Below are 22,854 nucleotides of genomic sequence, written 5' to 3' on the forward strand. Positions count from 1 at the left end.
CATTTGTATGTGTATTGATTTGTCTAACCGTCCACCACTTCTAAAACAAACCAACTGGTCAGGAAAGGTTGCTGAAATAAAGAATTCAGCATAATCACAGTCATCTCTTTACTCCAGGTCAGCCTTAAAGGGCTGTGAACCCAGATTTCCACAAACATGTAATGCATTCATTCACTTCATTATTGATCTTGAACCTTGAACAGGGTCTTAAAAAGGACAATGGTTAATAAGATCAGTCCATAAAAGGATTGCTGATCAATTTCCCTGAGCAAGAGAGCTATTGAAAAGAGCACTTTCTCAGTTGATGTAAGGAAGCTGCACAACGGTGAAAGATATAATTGCTGCTGTGATTAAATCCATAAAACATTTTGAGGTATTAACTCAAATAGACATCCCTGCTAGATCCATCTAAGTTCACTGAATGCTTAATTTTTTGTTGTGCAGCATTTGTAACTTTTTCATACCTTTAACTGGAAAATCCAGTTCTATTTATGCAACATGTAGTGTAGGTGAGATTTCTTGGCGGGCTAGTAGTGCAGTGATGTTTTTTATTCCTCATTCAGTTTGTGGTAAATTTGCATACAATCTTCCTTATTATATTTACTTCAGTTAGAGTTATAGCTGGCTGGATATTGTTAAAGGCCATTTAGATTATACAGTTATTTCTGTACCGTTAATGCCTGATAAATAAGTTAATAATTACAAATCATGGACAACTATGAAGAGGAAGAGTGTAATGTGCAGGGTTCTGCTTTTTCTCCATTCTTATTTTCCACTGCTTTTTTCTTCGACCTATTAGTAATAAATAATCTGAAATGCTAAGGCACTTTAAAAAAATACTGCACTTGTGTAAACAGACACTCAACATGGAAACCCTATTTGAGAACTTTCCCTTGAAACACCAACAAACCACCCCCACAGACACTCAGACAAAAAAAGACTTCTTAAAAAAACATTTTATGATGTTGTGTTTCCCAAACAAGAGTAAATCAAAACATTATTTTAATACATGTTTAAAAACAAAACTTGTATATAGGCAAGACTTGTTTAGTTGTATAAACTGAGAATGAAAGGATTAACCATAATACTATTAAATGTGCCTCCAAAAGCTCAGATCACTCTAAATGGTCTTGTAAAATTAAGGCCTTGATAGCTTAAATGTGTTAGTTTTGGCATTTTTAAAGCCTTTTATAGCTGTTAAAGTACAAAGGCAGGTTAACAGGCCCTCATCAGCACATCCATCATCATGTTTGTAGCTCTGTTCAGAAAACTGCAGCTACACTGCATTCAAATATTCAACTATTAATGCTTGATCTCTTTGTCAAACAGAATTGATTGATAGTAATTTCTTTTGGTCTCCTGTGCAAACACTTATTATCTTACTGGCGCAGGGTACACAGCCATGTCTTTCAAGCACACATTTTGAAAAGCTATTTGTAAATAACTGTAACAAAAAAAGAAAAAACTGACCAACTGATCTGAACAGATAGTGACCCATATTTTCTGTCTGTTGTGTTTTATTATTTTGTTATAGAAACTGCAAATGTCTTACTATCTTACACATCTGCTCTCTATACATTTATTACTTTCTCTTTTAGAATCGATTTGTTTTATTGAATTGTACAGGTTGGTCAACATTCTGTTGTTTTAAATGTGCCCTAAGTACATTATTTAAAACCATTTATCTTGGCAATAAGTGTGCTTGTGCTTGTAAAAACACAATTTCGCATTAGAACAATGATAGATTTAAAAAAAAACAAAATAGTTAATATCTTGTGAGCTAGTTTGAAGAACTAGATTTCTTCATTTAACATAATGAAGTATTGATTAGCCAAACAAGGTTTTGGATGAAGACTACAATTGATACTGGCCTTCCTTGAGCAGAGGTTCAGAACTGGTTAAGTGAACACATTAACATACATAAAATCCCTACTTATTGTTCTTACGTTATTTGTATTTATTTAATATAACTGTTTGTCTGAACAAATAAATATTTACTGACCAGATGAATAGCTTTTTAAACCAGCCCAGGTGCCTAAAACTTTTGCACAGAACTGTACATATGACTATTTTGCACATAGACATGCTAATTTGCATTCTTTAGTTCTGAAATAAATTTGTATTTCTCAGAGCCCATCTAATCTGTTCATCAATTAGACTCAAAATATTTTTAATACTTAAAATATCAAAAATCAAACTGAATCTTGAACTTCTGAGAACTGAAAATGTATTGTTATGCCTCTTGTTTAGAGTTAATCTGTAATAATGTCCAGTTAGAGTTAATGAAAAATGACATGGAACCTCTATTATTCCTCATGGAAATAACTGGAGAAAGGCTGATTGTGTGTCTCTGTATTCGAAGAAGGCTTGAGTCACAGCCCTCCTTATTACGCATTACATTCGAAACAAGCAGCCCATTAGAATAACTCACGTCATGGAAGAGCAAAGAGAGCACAGTCTGCTCAACTTTGTGATAGCCCCTCCCACAGTCAGGCTGATGAGATGTTTTAATGCCCAATTAGAATGATGACTGTAATGGACTAAGACTGCTAAAGCATGAGAAGAAAAACACAGGAAGCTACAGCAGCTGTAAAAGGGCGGATCCGAGTCCTTTACAAATTTCACCCGTGTCCCAGAACTCAACAGTGCAGAATTACAGTGGTTCAATAAGAGTCAAGGCTAATGTCTGATGTGCGTTTGTTGAGCAAACAGTGACTGTTAACAGCAGGCAAGCTGTAAATTAAGTTCAGATGACAAATGTTCAAGGCTGCAATAAAACACCTGTAGGAGAGAGATCTCAGTGATTTCACTCCCACTATAGCGTGCTGTAACAGCGCAATTGCTGTTTGTGTTCATTTCAGCGGGCAAAAAGATGCATTAAAAGGCTGTAAAAGGTGTTCGTAAAAAAGCACGGCCGTTTCTCAGAATGTATGAGTGCTGATAGTCACTGCTGCCAGTGGCTTCTCACTGCTGCATCTGCTATTTAACCCTCAGAAGTCATAACAAAGGCAAAGTGTAATTGAATATTAATTAGGTTGGCTTAATAAAGCCAACTTACTGTTCTTAGTTTTTTTTTCTTATTGTTATTATTCGGTCAAAAATTGGCAATGCAAATACCATAGCAATGGCCTAGAAGCACATTAGAAACCACCTGGAATACCACTGCAACAGCTTAGCTGCACGTTAGCGACTGCCTGGAATACCATAGCAACAGGCTAGCAACACCTTAGCAACCACCTGGAATACCATAGAAATAGCCTAACAACACCTTTAACAACCACCTAGGATATCAGCATTAGACTGGCAACACCGCCAAGCAACAGTCCAACAACAAGCTGGAAACCTCAAAGCAACACCATAGTAACTACCAAGAATCATACAGAAAAACAATGAAAAAGCAATCAGCAGTGTTCTGCCACTGCTTTAAATTATGAAGCGTTATAAGCTAGCGTTAATAAGATCAGTCCATAAAAGGATTGCTGATCAATTTCCCTGAGCAAGAGAGCTATTGAAAAGAGCACTTTCTCAGTTGATGTAAGGAAGCTGCACAACAGTGAAAGGTGTAAAAAGCTAGCGTAAGCCCTGTCAAGCTAGCGTTGTAAGCTAGCGCTGCCCTGTCAAGTTAGTAATAATTTCTTACTTAGACATCAACTAAACAAGCAGAGCAATTGTATTGAAAGTGCAGATTCTAAACTTTCCATTCATACCACATTTGTGTTTGTAAGTAGAAGAGGAGATATTTTATTATTATTTAAATGTGTTTACACTGCATAAAAAATATTTTACATTTATTGACATTTTTGGCATTGAAACAAACAGATAACAGTTAAAAGTGCAGTCTGATTCTGTCAATACAGAATGTATCTGTATTATACAGATGCTCCAACATGGGTGCTGTGGGCCGATCTCCATATCCAGTATTTTTCATGTTCATATTTAGCAGTGATCATGCCAAAACATAAACACTCATAAAATGTAGAAACTGGGACTAGATCCACCTGGATTATCATTGTAGAGACACATAACATGTATTTCTGTAGGGTTACAAATGCAGTAAAAGGAATAAAATGTAGACATTTTAGCACAGCAGCCCAGCATGACCTAAATGTTCTGTGATTGTCAAATTTAAACACCTCCAAAGGTGATCATTTTTAAGCAGTTATCTGCCAATACATATAAGATTCAAATATCGTAACGTACCTTCCTAGCAACTCAAATGTAGATGTAATTCGTTGCCTAACCCTCTATGTAATTAAATATGTAATTGCATGATTGTATCTGAATAGTACAGCAATTTTTCCCAACTTCTAAAGGTTAAATGATTTTTCACTTCTCATCTGAAAAATAAAAGTCCTTTCTGTTGTATCAAGGTGTTGCCCAAAAAAAGTCTCTTGGACTATGCAAACCATTAAGTCTTAAAACCTTTAAAGAATACTTTTGGTGCTTCTTATGCAAGATCAAATTTTTACGTAACTTTTTTTTGTGTTTTGTCAGAATTTACAGATAAGTATGTGAGAGGGAAAGGGAGTTTCATTAGTTCCTCTTATTATAACAGAACACACACAGCACAACTCAGGCCACATTAGACAGACACACAACAATTATTCATTTCCCCAGTTTCAGTCACAATTTACCTACACAGAAAACTATGACTTGATCGGATTATGTGTATAAATAAGATTGTTGTAATATAATTTTGCCGATTTTAAATTCCAGTCCAGCAGGCTAGAGTTCTTTACAAGACCTGATCCAACTCATCGACTAATTATCAAATACATTATAAGTATCATCAGGTGTGTTGAGGCAGGAATGTCCGAAATTATGCAGTTCGTCCCCAGGTTTTTTAGTACAGTGGGTCGCGATTTAAATCCTCAGCCACCTCCCTCTAACACAACTGGTTTTAGCTCAAAAAGAGCTTAATCATTTCCTTCTAGAGCAGGAAACTGCAAAACTATACAGAGCAGTGTGAGAGTGGAGTATAGCAAGTAAAAACACTGATGAGCATGTACTGAGACATGTTCAACTCATGAACTCATGACTCATTAAATTTTACACGCTATAGGAAGTATGTTAAAGACCATCTAAAAACGTCTAAAAGTTTCCCACCAGTAAAAAGTCAGATGATGAAGTCAGGAACATTAAAGTTTTCAATGCAGCATGAATTGGCTGCAAAAAAATAAATAAATAAATATATATATATATATATATATATATACATATATACACACACACACACACACATATATATATATATATATATATATATATATATATAACTTCGACATAAGCAACATTCCTTAAAATGCACTGCCCAGACTAATGGGCATAACTTGAAAAAACAAAGAAGTGAAAAGTTCAAATTACTTGTATTTAAGTTCAAAGAGATTTGCCTTTTTTGTGTTAAAGTTTGCATTCTATATTCTGGTTTAAAGTGTTTTTGTTTATAAAAACTGCAAAACTGTTTTTTTTTGCTTCTCTGGTTCTGTGGACTAATTCCTCAATATAGTGTGTAGAAATGTTTACTGAGAATGTCTTACTAGCTGAAGTTGTGCTAAATCTGGAAATATAGAACACTTTATAATTTTGTCAAAAAATTGAAAAACATGAAAGTGCAAAACACAAAAAGTTTGCAAAGCTGGAAAGATCTAAAAGCAGGTCTTAAAAGAATAAGAGCAATTCTGTATATGTTGTGTGTGAAATCACAGAATCATCACAGAGCCATGTCTCCAAGAACTGTTTAGGAACTTTTATTTTTAACAGTGTATCTCAGAAATAAGTGACTCATTAAACAATGTAAGCAGTCAGGTAAGAGCCTGAAAGAGGTGAGGCAATGTCTGCACAACTCGTCAGCCTTGCTAGCCTTGCTTGGCTTATTCCCAATTGCTCAGTTGACATGAAAGAGACCACAGTTCTCTCTGAAAAGAATTCAGCTGTGTGTGGATTGATTCCAGTTCATCAATGTGGATACAACAAAGTCTGCAAAATATGTAACTGAAGTATAATATCTAGGCATATTTCAGATAAAAAAAATAAAATAAACTTGCATTTAAAATGCGTTTCATATGTGTTTTCCTTACTGCTTTGATTTAACTGGGCATATCTGAGATCTCATTCATCTTGCCTTGCAAACTCTTTGAACGCTGTATACACAAAATATATCTCAACATCATATTTAGCAATTGGTTAAAGTTAACATGGAGACACAATAACAGATTTCCTTATGATTTACCTTGGGTAATACCCTTAGGACACCCTTGAGTGTATGTTTCATTTAATTCAGTTTTGCATTATTGTCTGCCTATACTGATACATTGAATGCAGGTTTCATAGACATAGATTAAGCTTAGTCTCAGACTAAATTGTAATTCCAATGGCCTTCCACCATTAAAAATTATACTTAGGCTAGGTTTAGGCTTAATCTGGGTCTGTGAAACTGGTCATGAGTGGTGTACATTTCTTCAGAGAACTTTCAGGAGTCTGTCAAGTCACTAATATTGCTATCTTATAGCAATATTACAAATAATATGTAAATATTGAGCAGTATGGACAAAAATGCAAAAAACATTTCTTCAGTATCAATATAATATCTTCAATATCACAGTATGTATCACAGAGTATTTATGTATAGATTTTTAATAAAATCATTTTGGATGTTAAAGAAAATCTGTTATTGTAGTTAACAGTGGCTTATTATTCTGGAATATCCCTTCACTTTTATTAAGAACCATATTTGGCAAGTGAAGTAAATAAAATACTTTTATTACACAAAATAGTGAATCCCAGACTAACTAACAACTAACAACTAACTGTTGTTATCGATGACATCAGTGATAAAAAAATCGTCGGCAATGAATCTTATGGATTAGTTGGCTTGATGACCTTTATGCTCCCCTCTACATCACTTGAATGAAAGTGGGCAAATACAAATACAGACTACAGTACACTGTTAGAAATAAAGGTTCTGTGCAGGCACATTTCTCGTTCATCAAGGTACCAACAATGTAAATGTACCCTCAAATGTACCAACAACAGTGGTTTTAAGGTCCATTTGTGAACCTTAAATAAGTTTTTTCCATGTGAAAATTATATATTAGTACCTTTTCATGACCTAATGTTTTAAAACAGAACAATAAAATAAAAAGCCCGGAGACGAGACGGGGTGTGTGGAGTCAATACAACTTAGAAAAAATTTCAATGGATTGTGGTACAATTATGTTCTAAAGGTACTGAGATGTACCCTTGAGGGTACCACCACAGTGACAAGAGGGGTACTGCCCCAGTGACAGTTTCATACCTTTATTTCTGAGAGTGCACAGGATTATACACGGGTGAGAAATATGGGAAAATGTAAGAATACTTCACTTTAACATCATCTAAAAATCCTATAAAATATGTTAAACTGAGCTCACAGGGCATGACTTCACACAGCGGCCACTGGTGAGGATCTAGAGAAAACACTTTCGTGCCAGAATACGGCAAAAGCATAGCGAGAAAGTGCTAAAACCACAGTGACTGTAAGTTAGAAGTGTGGTGTCAATGTCTGTTTTTCTATGATTTTTTTTGCACTGTTAGCTGAAGGAAGGAGCTGCATTGCCATCTAAACGGATGTGCTAATGCACTAATGCACACAAAGATGCTCATCCACACAAATAGTGCTATTTGCACCTTTTTTGGACTCCTGCCCTCATGAAAACAATGTTTTAGGTCAAAAGCTTAAGTTTTGATAACTGAAATATCCCTGACTCTGAGCCTTAGCATATTTTGCATTTGTATCCTGTGCACTTATTTGTGGCATACTTGTGTAAAGGTAATGACAAAAATAATAGATTAATGCCTTAAAATCCCAGGCTTATCACATACAAAGGCTTATTAATCAGTAACTACAGGGACTTTAATGCAAACTGGTTGAGATATTCTTAGATTATAGAAGTATGTAATAAAACTTTGGGTCTGCTGGCAGGCCCATGGCCTGTTAAGGGTTTAAGATGTATTTCAATCAGTATCCCGAATAAACTGGTATATTTGGTAATAATTGTACTGTTTTTGACCTGGCTGAATAGTTAAAAAAATTAACACTGATAACAGATATCAATTTGTTTGTTTCATCTGTAGCTGAAATAAATAGCTTTATGAGACTGTGTGGGTCATTTCATGAGATCAGTGCTAAGTACCTTTATTGTCATTATACTTGCACAGTACAACAAAATTCCATTCTTTACATATCCCATCTTAGAAACTGGGGTCAAAGCGCAGGGTCAGTCATTTTCCAGTGCCCCTGGAGCTAATAGGCACAATTGCCTTGTCCAGGGCCCAACAATGGACATACTAAATTGATCTTTTTATGTCAAAAACCCATACATTTTGGTCCCCCAAAGGATATATTACATATTACTCTAACATGTTACATGTTACTCTTACCACATCATAGATTTTCGTACCTGAATGAGTTATCAATCATACCTAATTTGTGACAAGGTGGAATAATTCATGAAAAACTGGCTGCCACAAAGTCACTTTTTAATGGTAAATTACATGATTATTCTATGAATTTTGCAAAACACTTAATAGTAAATGTTTACTCTGTCTGTTTTGTGTGACATTGGGCATGTTACGCTTGATGCACTATGTTAAGGTTGTAAAAACGGCACAGTATAAATGTTGAATAAAAACAATTTACTACTCTGAAGGCTTAAATGATATCATATCATCTCACTCAATTTGCAAAACATTATTTTTATTCCTAAATAAGTTGGAGATGGGGTGGTAAGCAAAAGTCAAGTATACAGATTAATTTTTGTACCCAATAAGTATTTGTGTCAATGGGATATTCATTTGTTCTATTAATATCTTTCAGTTGGGTCACAGGACTGACATATTCTTTGGTTAACTATTTAAAGTACTTTACAGAGTCTGAAGAAAGGCTGACATATGTGTGTGTGTTTTGGTGTGTCTAAGGGAATTATTATACTACAGGTTAAGTAATTATTGACTCATATAACACTAAAAATATAGTGTGTCACCAGAGCAAAGGAGATTCCAAGTATTGGTATTGTAAGTCATTGCTGTCCTCATGTCTCTCTTGCATCTGTGTTTCTCTCTCTCTCTCCACAGTTATTGCTTATCAAACAATAGTACTGCCACGCTAACCTGGAGGGCATATCCACACCGTTAGGCTGTCCTAACAAGAAAGACCAGTATAGAGAGAGAGAGAGCAAGAGAGAGCGTACTCTCCCTGTATCTGGCTCAGGGGCTGGCACACGTGTGTGTGGGTGCTGGTTGATGAAATTTCATTCAACTTAATTTTCTGCAGGCACTGAATAGTGTGAGCAGTGACACACAGCAGTCGACTCTGGAGCAGTAAAACTACAGTCTTTGGAGCACCATCCAATGCCTTTTGGATGAGTAGCATTTGTGATTCATAGCTAATTATCCGTCTTGTGGTTGAATACAAACAAATACTCGCAGCAATGTTCAACTTTTAGTGTAAAGCATTCCCAGCGGACTAGAGGCTGTTACTGCAGCAAAGGGGCAACAAACACCCTTTAATACCATTGTTTTCAGAAGAAACACTGGATGTCTACAAAACCTCTGGATATTATGATGCTAATGCACATATTAAATTAAGCTACAAGACTAAGAGTTATAAACGTAACATACAGTACTGTATTGTTCTTTCATTCTTTTTGGGACACGTCTTGTGGTCTTTCAAAGAAATCTGCAGGGAAATTTTTCCACACTTCCAAAGTTCAGTCTTAGAAGTTGGTTGCATTTTCTGCTTCTCACTATCCAAATAATTCCAAACACATTCAGTGATGTTGAAATCTGGACTCTGTGGTGGTCAGTCTATTGTTCTGAAAACACAGCTTCTTTGTTTGATTTGCAGATTTTCATGTTTTTTGTCTGTTTCCTTTTTTTTCTGTAGGAGCTTATTGATAGCTACACATTCTTTCAAACCCGTAGTGTTGAGTTGTCTTCTCACAGTGGCAGGATGGACAGAAAAACCTGTGGATTTTTTTCAGATTTAAACTAAGAGTGGAGATTGATTTTCTCCTGTCTCCCAAAGAAAAGCTTTAAGTACTGTTTATCTGACGGTGACAAATTTGATGGTCTACTGGGTCTTGCATTGTTGGTAGGAGTCCCTTTTTCTTCACATTGTTCAGGAATTTGTTGAACTCCAGTTCTGAAAAGTCCCATATTTTCACCTATTTTCCTTTGACTTTCCTCTTCCTCGCACATGAATGAATAACTTCATTGGCTGTTTTGACTGGATGGTAGGATGGTCTCTGACATTTGCACAGTACTATATAAACAAAGAAAAACAGGGAAGCTAAGAGAGCGATAGAGATAGAGATAGAAACAGAAATAGAGATAGAGACAGAAATAGGGATAGAGATAGAGAGAGAGAGTTAGAGAGAGAGAGAGAGAGAGAGAGAGAGAGAGAGACGGGTGGCGAGAGTCATTAAAGAGTATAATAATTATAATAATACACCACAGTGGTTCGGTTGCCTCACATTTATAAAATATCTCACTCAAATTCAACCCACTTAGAATCACCACAAGCTGTCTGACTGTCTGCATATACTAAGAATGAGCCATTTCCTCAATTTGACGTATTCAGGTTTAAAAGCTTCAGCACAGATGAAAAGCATGAAGCACTACTTGCTGTGTATTTTAGATCTTATCAAATGGAAAAAGAGCTCCTGAAGTGTCTTTAATTCTTTCTCTTTAGCAGTCAGTTTCTTGCAGTTTCTTGATCCCTGAGAGCAGGACCTCTCTCCTTTCGTCAGCTGTTAGTTGTAGCAACTCCTTTTAGTTATCTGATATTCAACAATGAAAATCAAATAAAGGAAACATTGTGATAGAGGGGAATCAACAAAGTTAGTTCCCAGAAAAACCTGTCTTGAAAGTATGCAAAGCAGCCATGTTTCTTTCCTTGAAAATCATAGCATGTTTTCCTTTTGCGTTCCTTGAATTTCAGGATCTTCCCAAAATGACAAAATTACAAAATCAGTACTGTTCCTGGATCAGTTTCGTGTCTGGCCAAAAAAAAAAATACTAACAGAAACAAACACATGGAAAGGAACCTGACCTGACATTAGCACTGAATTCCTGAGATACAAGAGTTTGTAAACACAGGCCTGGGACTGACACATGGGCCAACGAAAGCTGGGCTGGTCTAATCCAGTCCTCCAAGGTTGTCAGACTCGTAACGAACATTTCACCCTTTCAGTTAGGCAAAAAGGCTGAAGCAGGGCTGGAATAACATGGCAGGTGGTTAGACTTTCTATTCAAATACTAGCCTGTGTTACGCAAGACCTTATGAGGCCATGACACACCCACCTCCAACTCAGACACTGAACGCTCAGACAAACTAGGCTTTTTTTATGTAAGACTCATTGTGCGAGTCATGCAGCATTTGTACCAACGTGCGAGAAGCATGAAGGAGGTAGTTGAATGGGAATTAATGGTCTAACTGATTGATTGCGGCTTGAAATCAGCATGTTGTTAAACCCAAAAAGCCATATGCCCTCTGAAGAGAATATAGGCATCTTAAGCACTCACAGACTAAACAAATCACAACTGTTAACAATTTACCATCATTTCAAAAGCAAGTAACTGATAAAGGCAACCCAAATGACCTTTTACAGCTAATAGTCTTTCACGCAATTGCAGAAATAGGCCAATTTGTCAGCTACGTTAATGTAAACTGATGTCATGGGACTGGAAAAAGGAATAAGACTGGTCATTTTTTTTGTACTGAAGCCCCTAAGATCCTAGTTACACCACTGATTTGGTGCTAATGAACCACTAAATCAACAAACTAATGATCTAATTAAGCAGGATGTGATCAAGACTGAATAATGTACTCACAGTGAGCGGCAGTGAACAGATAACAAAGATGATGGTCATGCAGGCCAGCAGCACCAGGTGGTCCATCTCCTCCTCGCCCTGACCGAACCAGGAGCTCATCCTTCTCTTCCGTCCAGCCGAGACCACCGAGCCACGACGGGTCATCTGGCTGCGGTGCATGCGGCACAGGCTGACGATGACCGAGCCATTGCACATGAAGACCACCGCGATGAGCAGAGCCATGAGCACGGCGTAGGACAGAGAGAAGGATAGTGTCCGCATTTCCTCCTCCTTGCCTTCGCCCTCGGCCTCCATCTTGATGAAGCACCATGTGCCGGGGCAGTACTGCTTGTGGCGTCCAAAGCCGAAGAAGGGCAGCAGGCAGAAGGCACATGTGAAGAGGTAGATGAGGAAGAGCACAGCCTTTGCAAAGCTGCGACGCACGTGCTTGGAATAGAAGTACGGGTGGCTGATGGCCAGGCAGCGTTCCACCGCCATGGCGCAAAGTATTAGCATGGAGGCCAGGCCGAAGAAGGTCATGGCGAAGGCAAAGAGTCTGCACAGCCGCATATCTCCAGTCAGCCCCACCAGAGAGGTGCTGTGGGCATAGCAGACAAATACAGGTGGGCTGAGCAAGCACGTACCGGCCAGGTCCGTCAGAGCCAGCCCCGTCACCAGGATGCAGAAGACAGAAGATTTAGCTCGACGTTCTTTCTGGCGAAAGCCAAGGATGGCTAGTGCCAGTAGGTTGCCCACCACACCAGCCAGGAACATAATAGCACTCACTACCAGGTTCCCCGGGTTCTTGTCCACAACGATGTGGGTGATGTTCTCACAGGTATTGTTATGGAGCATTTTTGGATTGCCCTTACCCTGATCCCAGAAAAAGGGACAGGGCGAAGGCTGTGTGGTCCACTGTGTGAAAACAGCCGGATCTTTCCTTGTTAAGTAAGAAGAAACACTGTGGAACAGAGATGGGTCAAAAAGTTACTCTTACACATTTTGATACTCTGCAGCAGAGGTGTACACTAAGATGTGCATGTTTCTTCCTTACTTAAACCCCTTAAAATCCCAGACTTACTGCAAACTAAGTCTTATTACTCTACAGGGACTACAGTGCAAACTGGATAAACTATTCTTAGATTATAGAAGCGTGTGATAAAACTGGCCATTTAAGGAGTTAAGCATATCACATTGATAGAATTGATCCAATACTATTTAACCCCTTAAATGCTCAGACGGGTCCAATTTTCCATTTCTGACTCCAATGAATAACAAATGAGTGTCCTTGATTTCAGTGCAGTAAACAACTAGAGATAATGCCAATCTGATACCACATATTGTTGATATCATCAGAATACGCTGGGTTGGTATTCGAAGGGAAAAAGCAATGAGTCTGGTTCAACCCTGTTATCTAGTCTAAATTAGCACTCGCCCACACTGTGTGCATTTCTTCCTGTGAGCTAGCTGAGTGAGTATTTTGAACATGATCATTTTTAGATGCAGATATGAAATGCTTCAGTTAGAAACAGCTAATTTTAATGCTTAATAGTTTTTTTTAAGAAAAAGATCTGTATTGGTGTCTGCTGATACTCAAGCTATGGCTAAGGGAAAAAATAAGTGATATCAATGCTTTTGTGCTGTATTTAGGTTAGCTTAGATCTGTGTAAACAGTAGCTTCTGGATATGCCATCCAATTCATGCGTTACTGATTTTTTTTTTTCATCTCTCTTGAATGGGTGCTTCAAAAACTTCTACACATTTTATCATCCACTGACTGAAATCCGCTTCCTTTCTTTAAGCTTACATAAACCGATCCACCATCATTTAAGCGTCCTTCACACCAGCGTACATGCAGGTCGTCGTTTTGTTTTCTAATTGGGTTAGCTTAGGTCTATGGAAATAGCAGCCTGTTGAAACAGCTGCCAATTTGCATATGGGACTATGATTTAAAAAAAAAATGCAGTGACACTTCCCTTCCAGCGAATCTGACTTTCAAGACGAAAGTCGATTATTCATTTTTTATTCTGGTTTTATGTAAAGAATGAAGATAAGCTCTCTTAAACCCACGCACCTGTCAGAGGACTTTCCATCTCTCTTTCTCGGATGCAAACGTTGAACATGTGAGAGGCGAACGCGTCTGTACACACACACACACACACACACACACACACACAAGCCGTCCAATTCAGAAAGTCACTCTACAACAAACACCACGCAGATAAACCTCTTATTCAACCAAAAACTCTGAAAAACAACAAAAAAAGTCACCGAAGTGGTGAAAGTAACTAGCTAATAATCGTTGCGGAGGTTCATTCCTTCTTCTTCCTTCTCACAGACAGACCGTCTGTTCAGCCTCTTCAGCTCCAGAACCGATGACAGAAGCTTCAGAACATTCCTCTCGGTCTCCTGTTCAGGTTTTCTCCTCCGCTTGAGTCAGACAAGCTACGCTGAATGAACACAGCGCTTCTTGGTACAAGATAACGAGGCGGACGCGGTTGGTTCAGTGGAAATCTGCAGCTGTACGAGCCTTCGCGCCGCGTGACGTGACGAGTCGCGTAGAAGTGCTGTGAGGAACAGAAAGAGAGAGAGAGAGAGAGAGAGAGAGAGAGAGAGAGAGAGAGAGAGAGTGAGAGTGCGAGAGAGAGAGAGAGAGAGAGAGTGGATGTGTCATTCTTTTAAAAACCTACTAAAAGACAGGTCATTCTGGCATGTCTACACGGTTTCTGAGGGAAAACACGTGAGTGCGCTGCCTATTCATATGATCAATAAAGGTTTTCATTCGTTCTGGTCGCTGTGGTCCAGAGCACTCTCGGAAAGACTGGACCTGTCAGAGTACAAACACTGTCACTGTGATGATTCCCTCAGTGGGTACGTCTTTGGTACGTTTAGTTAGGGAGCGTTATCATAAGACACAGGCTATCACTCCGTACACCCTGGCTCAACTCCAGGCTTTTTTATTTTGTTTACGTTCTTTAAAAAAGTTACGAAAAGGTAAAAACATACACTTTTGCTCTGGGAAAGTGAATGTAATGTACCTTCATACTCATTTAACGCACACAGTTGGATCTTAAGGACCTTCGAGTGTACATTTACATTGCTGCTACCAACTAAAATTTACCTGGACAGTACCATTTTTTCTGTCAGCGTAGCCTAAATCCTACCCATGTAGATGTATTGTTATTTTGGTGAAATGACGATTCTAGTAGATGTTAAACTTACAGAACTGCTTAGTCCATCGAGCATCTTTCAGTACACAAAGTGAAGTTTTTTAACCTCTATTATTCTCTTTTGGGATCACTTTTGGTCTAAAATAAAATGTTAAACTAAGATGGTAGAGACAGTACAGTTGATTGGGTAGACCTAACTTGCAGGTGGAATTAGCCACAACAGTTAATACAGTACTGTGAAAAAGTATTTGCCCCTCACCCAATTTCTTCTATTCTTGCTAATTTGTCACATTTAAATGTTTCAGAGCATCCAACTAATTTTAAGATAAAGACAACAGGGGTAAACACAAAATGCAGCTTTTAAATGATCATTGTATTTGGTGAAGATAAAGATTTATTCAAAACCTATGTCCCCCTTGTGAAAAAGTAATTGCCCTCCCTAACCTAACAACTGGTTGTGCCACCCTTGGCAGTGAAAATTGCAATCAAACGTTTGCGATAACTTGTGATGAGTCTTTTACATCACTGTGCGGGAATTTTGGCCCCCTATTCTTTGCAGAATTGTTTTAATCTGGCTACATTACACTGCGTGTTTAAGGTCTTGCCACAGCATCTCAATGGGATTCAAGTCAGGACTTTGACTTGGCCGCTCCAAAGCCTTAGTTTTGTTTCTTTTGAGCTATTCAGAGGTGGACTTGCATGTGCTTTAGATCATCGTCCTGCTGCATAAACCAACTGCACTTGAGCTTTAGGTCATGAACTGATGGGCAGACATTCTCCTTCAGGATTTTCTGACCCTGAGCAGAATTCATAGTTCCATCAATTATGACAAGTTGTAAAGGTCCTGCAGAAGCAAAGCAGCCCCAGACCAACATACTACCACCGCCATGTTTGACTGTTGGTGTGATGTTCTTATGGTGAAATGCAATGTTAACTTTGCGCCAGATGTAGTGGAACCCATGTCTTCCAAAAAGTTCCACTTTTGACTCATCAGTCCACAGAATGTTGTCCCAACAGTCTTGGGGGTCATCAAGATGTTTTTTTTTTTTTTTGACAAAGTCGTGACAAGTGTTTTTTTAGGTCAGCAGTGGTTTACGCCTTGCAACTCTCCCACGGATGCCATTTTCTTTTGATGAATTGCAAACATTGACCTTAACTGAGGCAGATGAGGCATGCAGTTCTTTAGATGTTAATGTGGGTTCTTTTGTGACCTGCTGGATGAGTTATCAATGTGCTACAGATGAAATTTTGGTAGGTCGGCCACTCCTGGGAAGTTCCACTGTTCCAAGTTTTCTCCATTTGTGGATATTGGCTCTCACTGTGGTTCACAGGAGTCCCAGAGCCTTAGCAATGGCTTTGTAACCCTTTCCAGACTGGTAGATGACTTTGTTTCGCATCTGTATTTGGATCTCTTTAGATTGTGGTATCATGTGCTGCTTTTTGAGACCCTGTAGCCTGCTTCACATTGCCAGACAGGTTCTATTTAAGTGATGTTTAGATTCAACAGGTCTGGGTCATTTCTGGGTGTGGCTAGTGAAATTGGACCCAATAGTCAATTGAATTTGGTTAAGTGGTTGATTTAGGAGCTAAGGGGCAGTTACTTTTTTATATAGGTCCAGGAAGGGCTGAACAGCATTTTTCTTTCAATAAATGAAATCATCATTTACAAACTGCAATGCAGGTTTGATGAAGTCTTGAAGCTGTTTTATCCCATCATCAGGTCAAATAAATGGTAGGAATATTCTCTAGCATTTAAATCTCAAATGAGTGGTGTGATCCTCAATATTGTATTACAAGTCCAGTTGTATTGTCTAACTACTAGTAGATAAGCTCCTAATCAGGATTCTTCCAGACACTAAAGGTGACTAATGTTAGACTAATAACCTTTCTAATGAAGCATATTTGCCACAGAGGTTTCCTAGCTACATTCCTTGGAAGAGGTCTTTCCTCTTTTGGTGTCTCCTCATTTGTCTTAATAACATGCTGTGTCAGATTGTCTAATTGTGAGGTCCACTGAGGTTAAGGTACCACATGTCTGATGTAAGTTTTTCTATGGCTTAATTGTGCCTCATTCGATGGCTGTGGTATGCTACTACACTTTTTTTGTATTTACATATGTAAATAACAAATGAACAATTTACAGGTATAAAAACAGAATAGTTCCGTGTGTAAACATTGCCTTTGCTTATCTGTATATATGTAGAGAGCTTGGTTGAGTTTGTATCTCAGGCCCATCAACTTTAGCTATTGGTTAACGTGTTTTATGAAGATTTGTGGTACACAAGACCTCATAAGAAAAAGCACCGCAGCTTTTTAGACAGGAAATAGACCTCATCCTTAATTGTGAGACACTTTAATGGCCCATTTCATCAGTTCATGCCAAACACTTACACGTGGTTCTGGTTACAGGAAAAGTGGATGACTTGATTTCGCGTTCGCTCGTTTAAGTATTAAACAGCATTTTGAAGTCGCCTCTGTTGATAAAGAAGGAAATGGTCTTGTGAAAGTGCTCAGATGTCAAAAGTGGAACTGCCGCTGTGGGTGGCTATAATCTTGCTTATCTCATAACATCTCAGACATATCCAGTCATATAGAGGTAACAGTAAATCAATATGAAGTTCCCCCTCGTGCAGTGCAGATGAGGTTGTATCTGGAAGGTTACCCCTTGGCCCACTAAGCATCTCTGTGCTACAGTTGTCTGTATCTGTATAACCTTATTTAGTCATCATACCCTGTTTAATTCCCACCCCCTCAGCGCATAAAGAGCACATCTGCTGTGGTTATCGAGTGTGTCTAAGGGGCCTGACTCAGATCCAGGTGTTGCCTGGGCCTTAATATTATGCTGTGGGCTTCTTTCTCCATATGTTGGCTGGAATTTGGCTTTATCATATCCTATCATACTTATTCATCTGACTTAGGGGACTTCACGTGAATTCTTTTGGAAAACAAGAACACATGTCCCATTATCAGCCAGTGAATATCTTAACATGGTGTGTTTTAGGAGAACGAACATGCTTATTTTGGACAGCTCTCTGTGTTATCGTAATGGAGAAAAAGGCACTGATTAACTTCGCCTTCCACTGGAGAATATCATGGATGGTTTATAGCTGTGTAGCCCAACAACCAAAACAGAGTGGTGATTTTAAATAAACAGCACAGTAGCAGGCGGCGCGCATTGTGCTGCATGTGTCTGGCTTCTGCCTGGAGAGAAGAATCCTGGAAAACCAAATAAATATCGCAACAATTTCAAAGTGTTTCAAAAACTATTCAAGTGGCTCTTGTGCTTGTGTAATTTGTGCAAAAATAGATTTTAGTAAATGCTCTCCTTTTAGGAAATGGCTGCTTTTGCCTGTGTTTTGTTTGTATAAGGAGGTAGTGAACAGTTAAAAGGATTCAACTCTAAATAGCGATTACAGTCGTCATTAACAAGAGTGCTTGTGCTGGTTCTGAGCCTTTATTTATCAAGCATTTCAGACTAAGAGTGCTGATCCAGGGTTGGTCCCCTTCAGCTCATAAAGCAATAGCTGTTGCTCTCAAATATATATCCATTTCTGGTCATCATCAGGTCTTTAATAATATTCTGGAACTCTGAGGCAATGGGAAAAACAGTGGAAATCATGCTGGTATGCTAATTACATAAAGTCAGGTAAATGATCACATGATTGCTGGTCTGAACCTTAGCTCAAAAGCACCATACTGTTTTAATTGTGGAGATTTCAGGTTCTGGCTAATTAGATTTATGGTGGATTTAATTGAAAACAGCCACAGTTACGCCAGCACAGTGATGGAGGGTTATAAAGCGTGAATTTTGGAACATACAGACCTTTTGCCAGACTGGTGACAGATAGGAAAAAAATAACAGTGATTGAATACAAAAAGACTGATGTCAGCATAGCACTGAAACTACTCTCATATTTTGAGATGGACTGCCAGTAAGTATTTGGTGGAACGATGGTATTCAGGCTCATAAACTTCAATAACACATTTTCCGGGCAACATTTTCCGGGCAACGTTTAACCTCAAACACACTCAGCTTTTGGCATGAACGATGTATTGGAAATTCCACCTAGTGTCCACCAAAGCATAACATGCACAGCATTGTTTAATATTTGGCCTAAAATGGAAAGAGGTAATAATACTAAATGTCTCCACTTACTGAATACCAGGGGAAGAAGACAGAGAAGTGAAAGTGACGCTTCAGCTTAATGCACAGCGATGTATATGATTCTGTAATTCTCTTTCATAGTGGGAAGTGACGGTTACAGGCTGTACTGCTTTTCTAAGACTTGTGTTCCTGTCTGGGCTTCATTGCTCTTCTGCTGAACTTCATCTAAACATATATTCAATTGTTCAGTGATAATTTGGCAGAAAAGAACAATAGAGATGAGATTATGAGAAGTGTCTCATCAAATATCATAAACTGTTGTAGGGGTGAATTAGTCACACACTAAGGGCAAAAACCATAAATCTGATTACTAACTTTGGCACAAGCATGAACAGGCCTGTGTGTATCAGTGCTCAAAGCTAAGCAGCCTAAGGTCAGTGAAATGAACTCTTTGTGGAATGGCCCTGTTGACCATGCATTATAGATCTGCCTTCTGCTAAGTTTAATGTTCAGTACAATGTTTGAAACTTATAATTACTGGACAGCGGATGAGTCCCAAAGCCATTTACCCCATACAACTCTGTCTTGGCTGGGTGTTTGTGTTTATTTATTTTTTTTAGCTTTGTAATACCTTTACAGCAACATTTCAATCTCTTGAACCCTGGACTCATTATTCATTTGTTAATCTTCAGATCTATTATGACTCATAACAAAAATGATCAGTTAGAGACTTTGATGAAACATAATTATGACAGTGAGAAACTGAAGTATGGCCCACACACAGACTCTTCCAGTTTAATGGGTTAATTTCATACAGTCATATGTAAACATTTGGGCTCAGAGGACCAAATGACATGTTTGATGCTTTTCTAAGTGAAAATAAGTTAACACATCTGCACATTTTAACAAAGTTACTGTTTATTTGGGGATTTTAACACGCTGGCAGGTGGGGAAGGGGGAACATAAAACGTGGCCTGTGCAAAAGTTATTACACATTTTATTACACATTTTTACTCAGCAATTTTTTTTCACCTACAAAAAAAAAAACATTTTGTCAACTGTTTTTCATCTGTCTCGCATTAGTACTGGCTTAAGAAATCGAAGATCAACCTACAAAATGTACGCAATGTTTTCCACTGATTTTTCTAAATTTCTGCATAGTTAAATTGTTAAGATACAAAAAATGTCATTCTGACTGGTTTAACATATAACGCATCATCCTAGAGAAACTTACCATGTCAACCATGCTGTTAGTGTTCACAAATGTGGCAGGAACCAGATATTTGAAGCATTCAATGCCTCTAAAAGCTGCATCACATAGCTTTGCATGCAGTGGTGATGATATTGTGCATTGTTTAATAATAGCTCTCCACATATATTGGCACACCTGGTAATCATGAGCAAAATGAGCTGTAAAAAATGTTCTTAATTGCTTTGTTCTTTCACTCAAACTATCAACAAAAAATCCAACCTTTATTTGAAGTAGAATAATTGAAAGAAAAAAAACTAAATATTATCATGAAATAAATATTTTTCTCAAATCTATGTGTGCCACAACGGGTGGTACCCCTATAAATTCTCATATCTACCTGAAGTATATTCTCATTCATATTTTATGTCTGAAAATTCACCTGAGCATTCAGGAATTCTTAAATGGTCAAATGTGTCAACTGACATACAAATATGAGGTGACACAGGTTAAATTCCCTTAGTCACCCATCACTATGAGATGAAAATTCAAACCATATTGCAAAGTTCAACCATAGTACAAACTACTGAAATGTTTAGTTAAATGGTAATTTGAGAATAACTATTTATACCAAATTACTGAAAAGTGAAAAAAGTGAAAGACTGACAAGTGACCGTATCCTGTCTAGTGTGTTTTGGCCCTGTCCACAAGGAAGCACAGTTGTTTGTAATATTGCTTTCACTTCCCTAAAAATATTTTTGTGGCATTCTACTCATTTAAAATGACCAATCATGCACAACAGGATAATTCAAACCTGCTCTCTTCTCAGTAGCTGAGCAGTTTAACACATGTGCGTTGGCTGAAACTCTTTCTCTGAAGCTATGCGCTGTCTGAATTTGAGACACTAAGCTTCGTTTGATGGTTGCCCTTTGATGGTTTCACACTTTCCACAGCCTCGGCCCCTGTGTTAGCATTGCAGACAATATTTATGAAGCCATATTTCCTACAAAATCTTTGTAGATTTTTTACAGTTTAACAGTTACTGGAAACTGGAAGTTTACTATAGTGCTGAGTAAAACTTCTGTAGTAATTAATAATATTTTCACCTTCTACGATATTCTTGTTGTACTGTCTTATATTAATCTATAACACTTGTGTAGTATCCTGTTGTAAACTATGGTAATTGTCTCAATTAAGTTGGCATAACAAAGCTAACTTAGTGTTGTTTATTTTATTATTCTATAGTTTTTACTGTTTTCACAGGTCACTGTTTTTGGGCCAGAACCAAAAATCTTTGCAGGATTGTGCAGCCTATGCTGGAATTGTGTGCTTGTGCTCTTGGGACCAATCGCATGTACAGTTTTCGCACAGCTTTTATTCAAACACATTTTTCCCCTATAGATAATGAATAGCTGAATGCTGCAAGAATTCAAATCTCTCCACGAATTATGTCACAAGAGACATCTCTTACACTGCCACACACACACACACACAGACACACACACACACACACACACACTCACACACGTACACACACACACCCACACACACACACACGCATTTATTAGCAAGCACCTGGGATAACATAACAATCAAGCCTGAATCATCAATTTATCAACCACTGGGCACAAATCTTTGGTGTGCCTCTACTACCCCTAGTGGTGGACAGTAACAAAGTAAATATAATTCATTACTGTACCTAAGTAGTTTTTCTTTTATCTGTACTTTACTGAAGTATTTCCATTTTGGGTGACTTTTTCCTTTTATTCCACTGCATTTCAAAGTCAAATATCTTACTTTTTACTCCACTACATTATGCGAAATCTGTTGTTCCTTTTGGCTTATATGTGTATAAAAATGTAACGTCAAAACGAAAGAAGCGTGAAGCAAGAACACCAATCAGGGCACAGCGCGCACTTTGTTTTGAGCTTGTTTTGACCTGTTGGACATACCTACCCAGTGCAAGTGTACGGTTCAATGTCAGTGCAGCAGCGTAAAGTTTTGGGAGCCTATGCCAACATAAATGATGGAACCAACTTTGTGTAAATAGACCACAACATAGAAATATGTACACATATGCAGTTGAGACTGGCATGTTTCTTTTTTCTGAATTTATACGAACACTATTTCATTTTTTCATTTGTTTTGGCTAGTTTATGTTTTTTTGAGACCTTCAGATGCAATAGAGTAAAGGAAATCTCATTTGTGAATCTGGGTTTAAAGCAAGTTTTTATTAAACTTAAACTTGTAACTAAGTTGCAAATAAGTTTTAAACTGAAACTTTGCTTGTTTGCAAAAAGTTATTTCAGAACCACTTGGTTCTACCTAATGGAAATTGTTTGCCTTCAGTGTTTTGTGCTTATGATCATTTTAATAGACATTAGTGTCAGACTAACTAATGACATTCTCTTAAAAGACTGGTTTACCGAGAGTGACACTAGAGTATTTTCACCTAAAATGAGTTAATGAAACAAGAGTCTTGTTACAAAATGATAGTAGAACATTAGAGTCATAATTAATCTTTTAGTTCTTTTACTTTC

At 37.9% G+C, this 22,854-nt stretch overlaps 1 protein-coding gene across 1 annotated transcript in view; it reads right to left on the reverse strand.

The window, feature by feature from the left end:
- Nucleotides 1-14,403, reverse strand: part of ptgir (prostaglandin I2 receptor) — a 43,957-nt gene extending 29,554 nt beyond the window's left edge. The window contains exons 1-3 of the mRNA XM_036563642.1: nucleotides 14,122-14,403; nucleotides 13,925-13,990; nucleotides 11,872-12,811 (exon numbers count right to left, since the gene is read on the reverse strand). Of these exons, the coding sequence (XP_036419535.1) occupies nucleotides 11,872-12,705 (834 nt within the window). The 5' untranslated portion in view covers nucleotides 12,706-12,811; nucleotides 13,925-13,990; nucleotides 14,122-14,403. The remainder of the gene's footprint in view (nucleotides 1-11,871; nucleotides 12,812-13,924; nucleotides 13,991-14,121) is intronic.
- Between the last annotated feature and the right edge of the window lie 8,451 nt (nucleotides 14,404-22,854).

This window comes from Colossoma macropomum, unplaced genomic scaffold, assembly GCF_904425465.1.
Source record: "Colossoma macropomum unplaced genomic scaffold, Colossoma_macropomum, whole genome shotgun sequence".
Classification (NCBI taxonomy): Eukaryota; Metazoa; Chordata; class Actinopteri; order Characiformes; family Serrasalmidae; genus Colossoma; species Colossoma macropomum.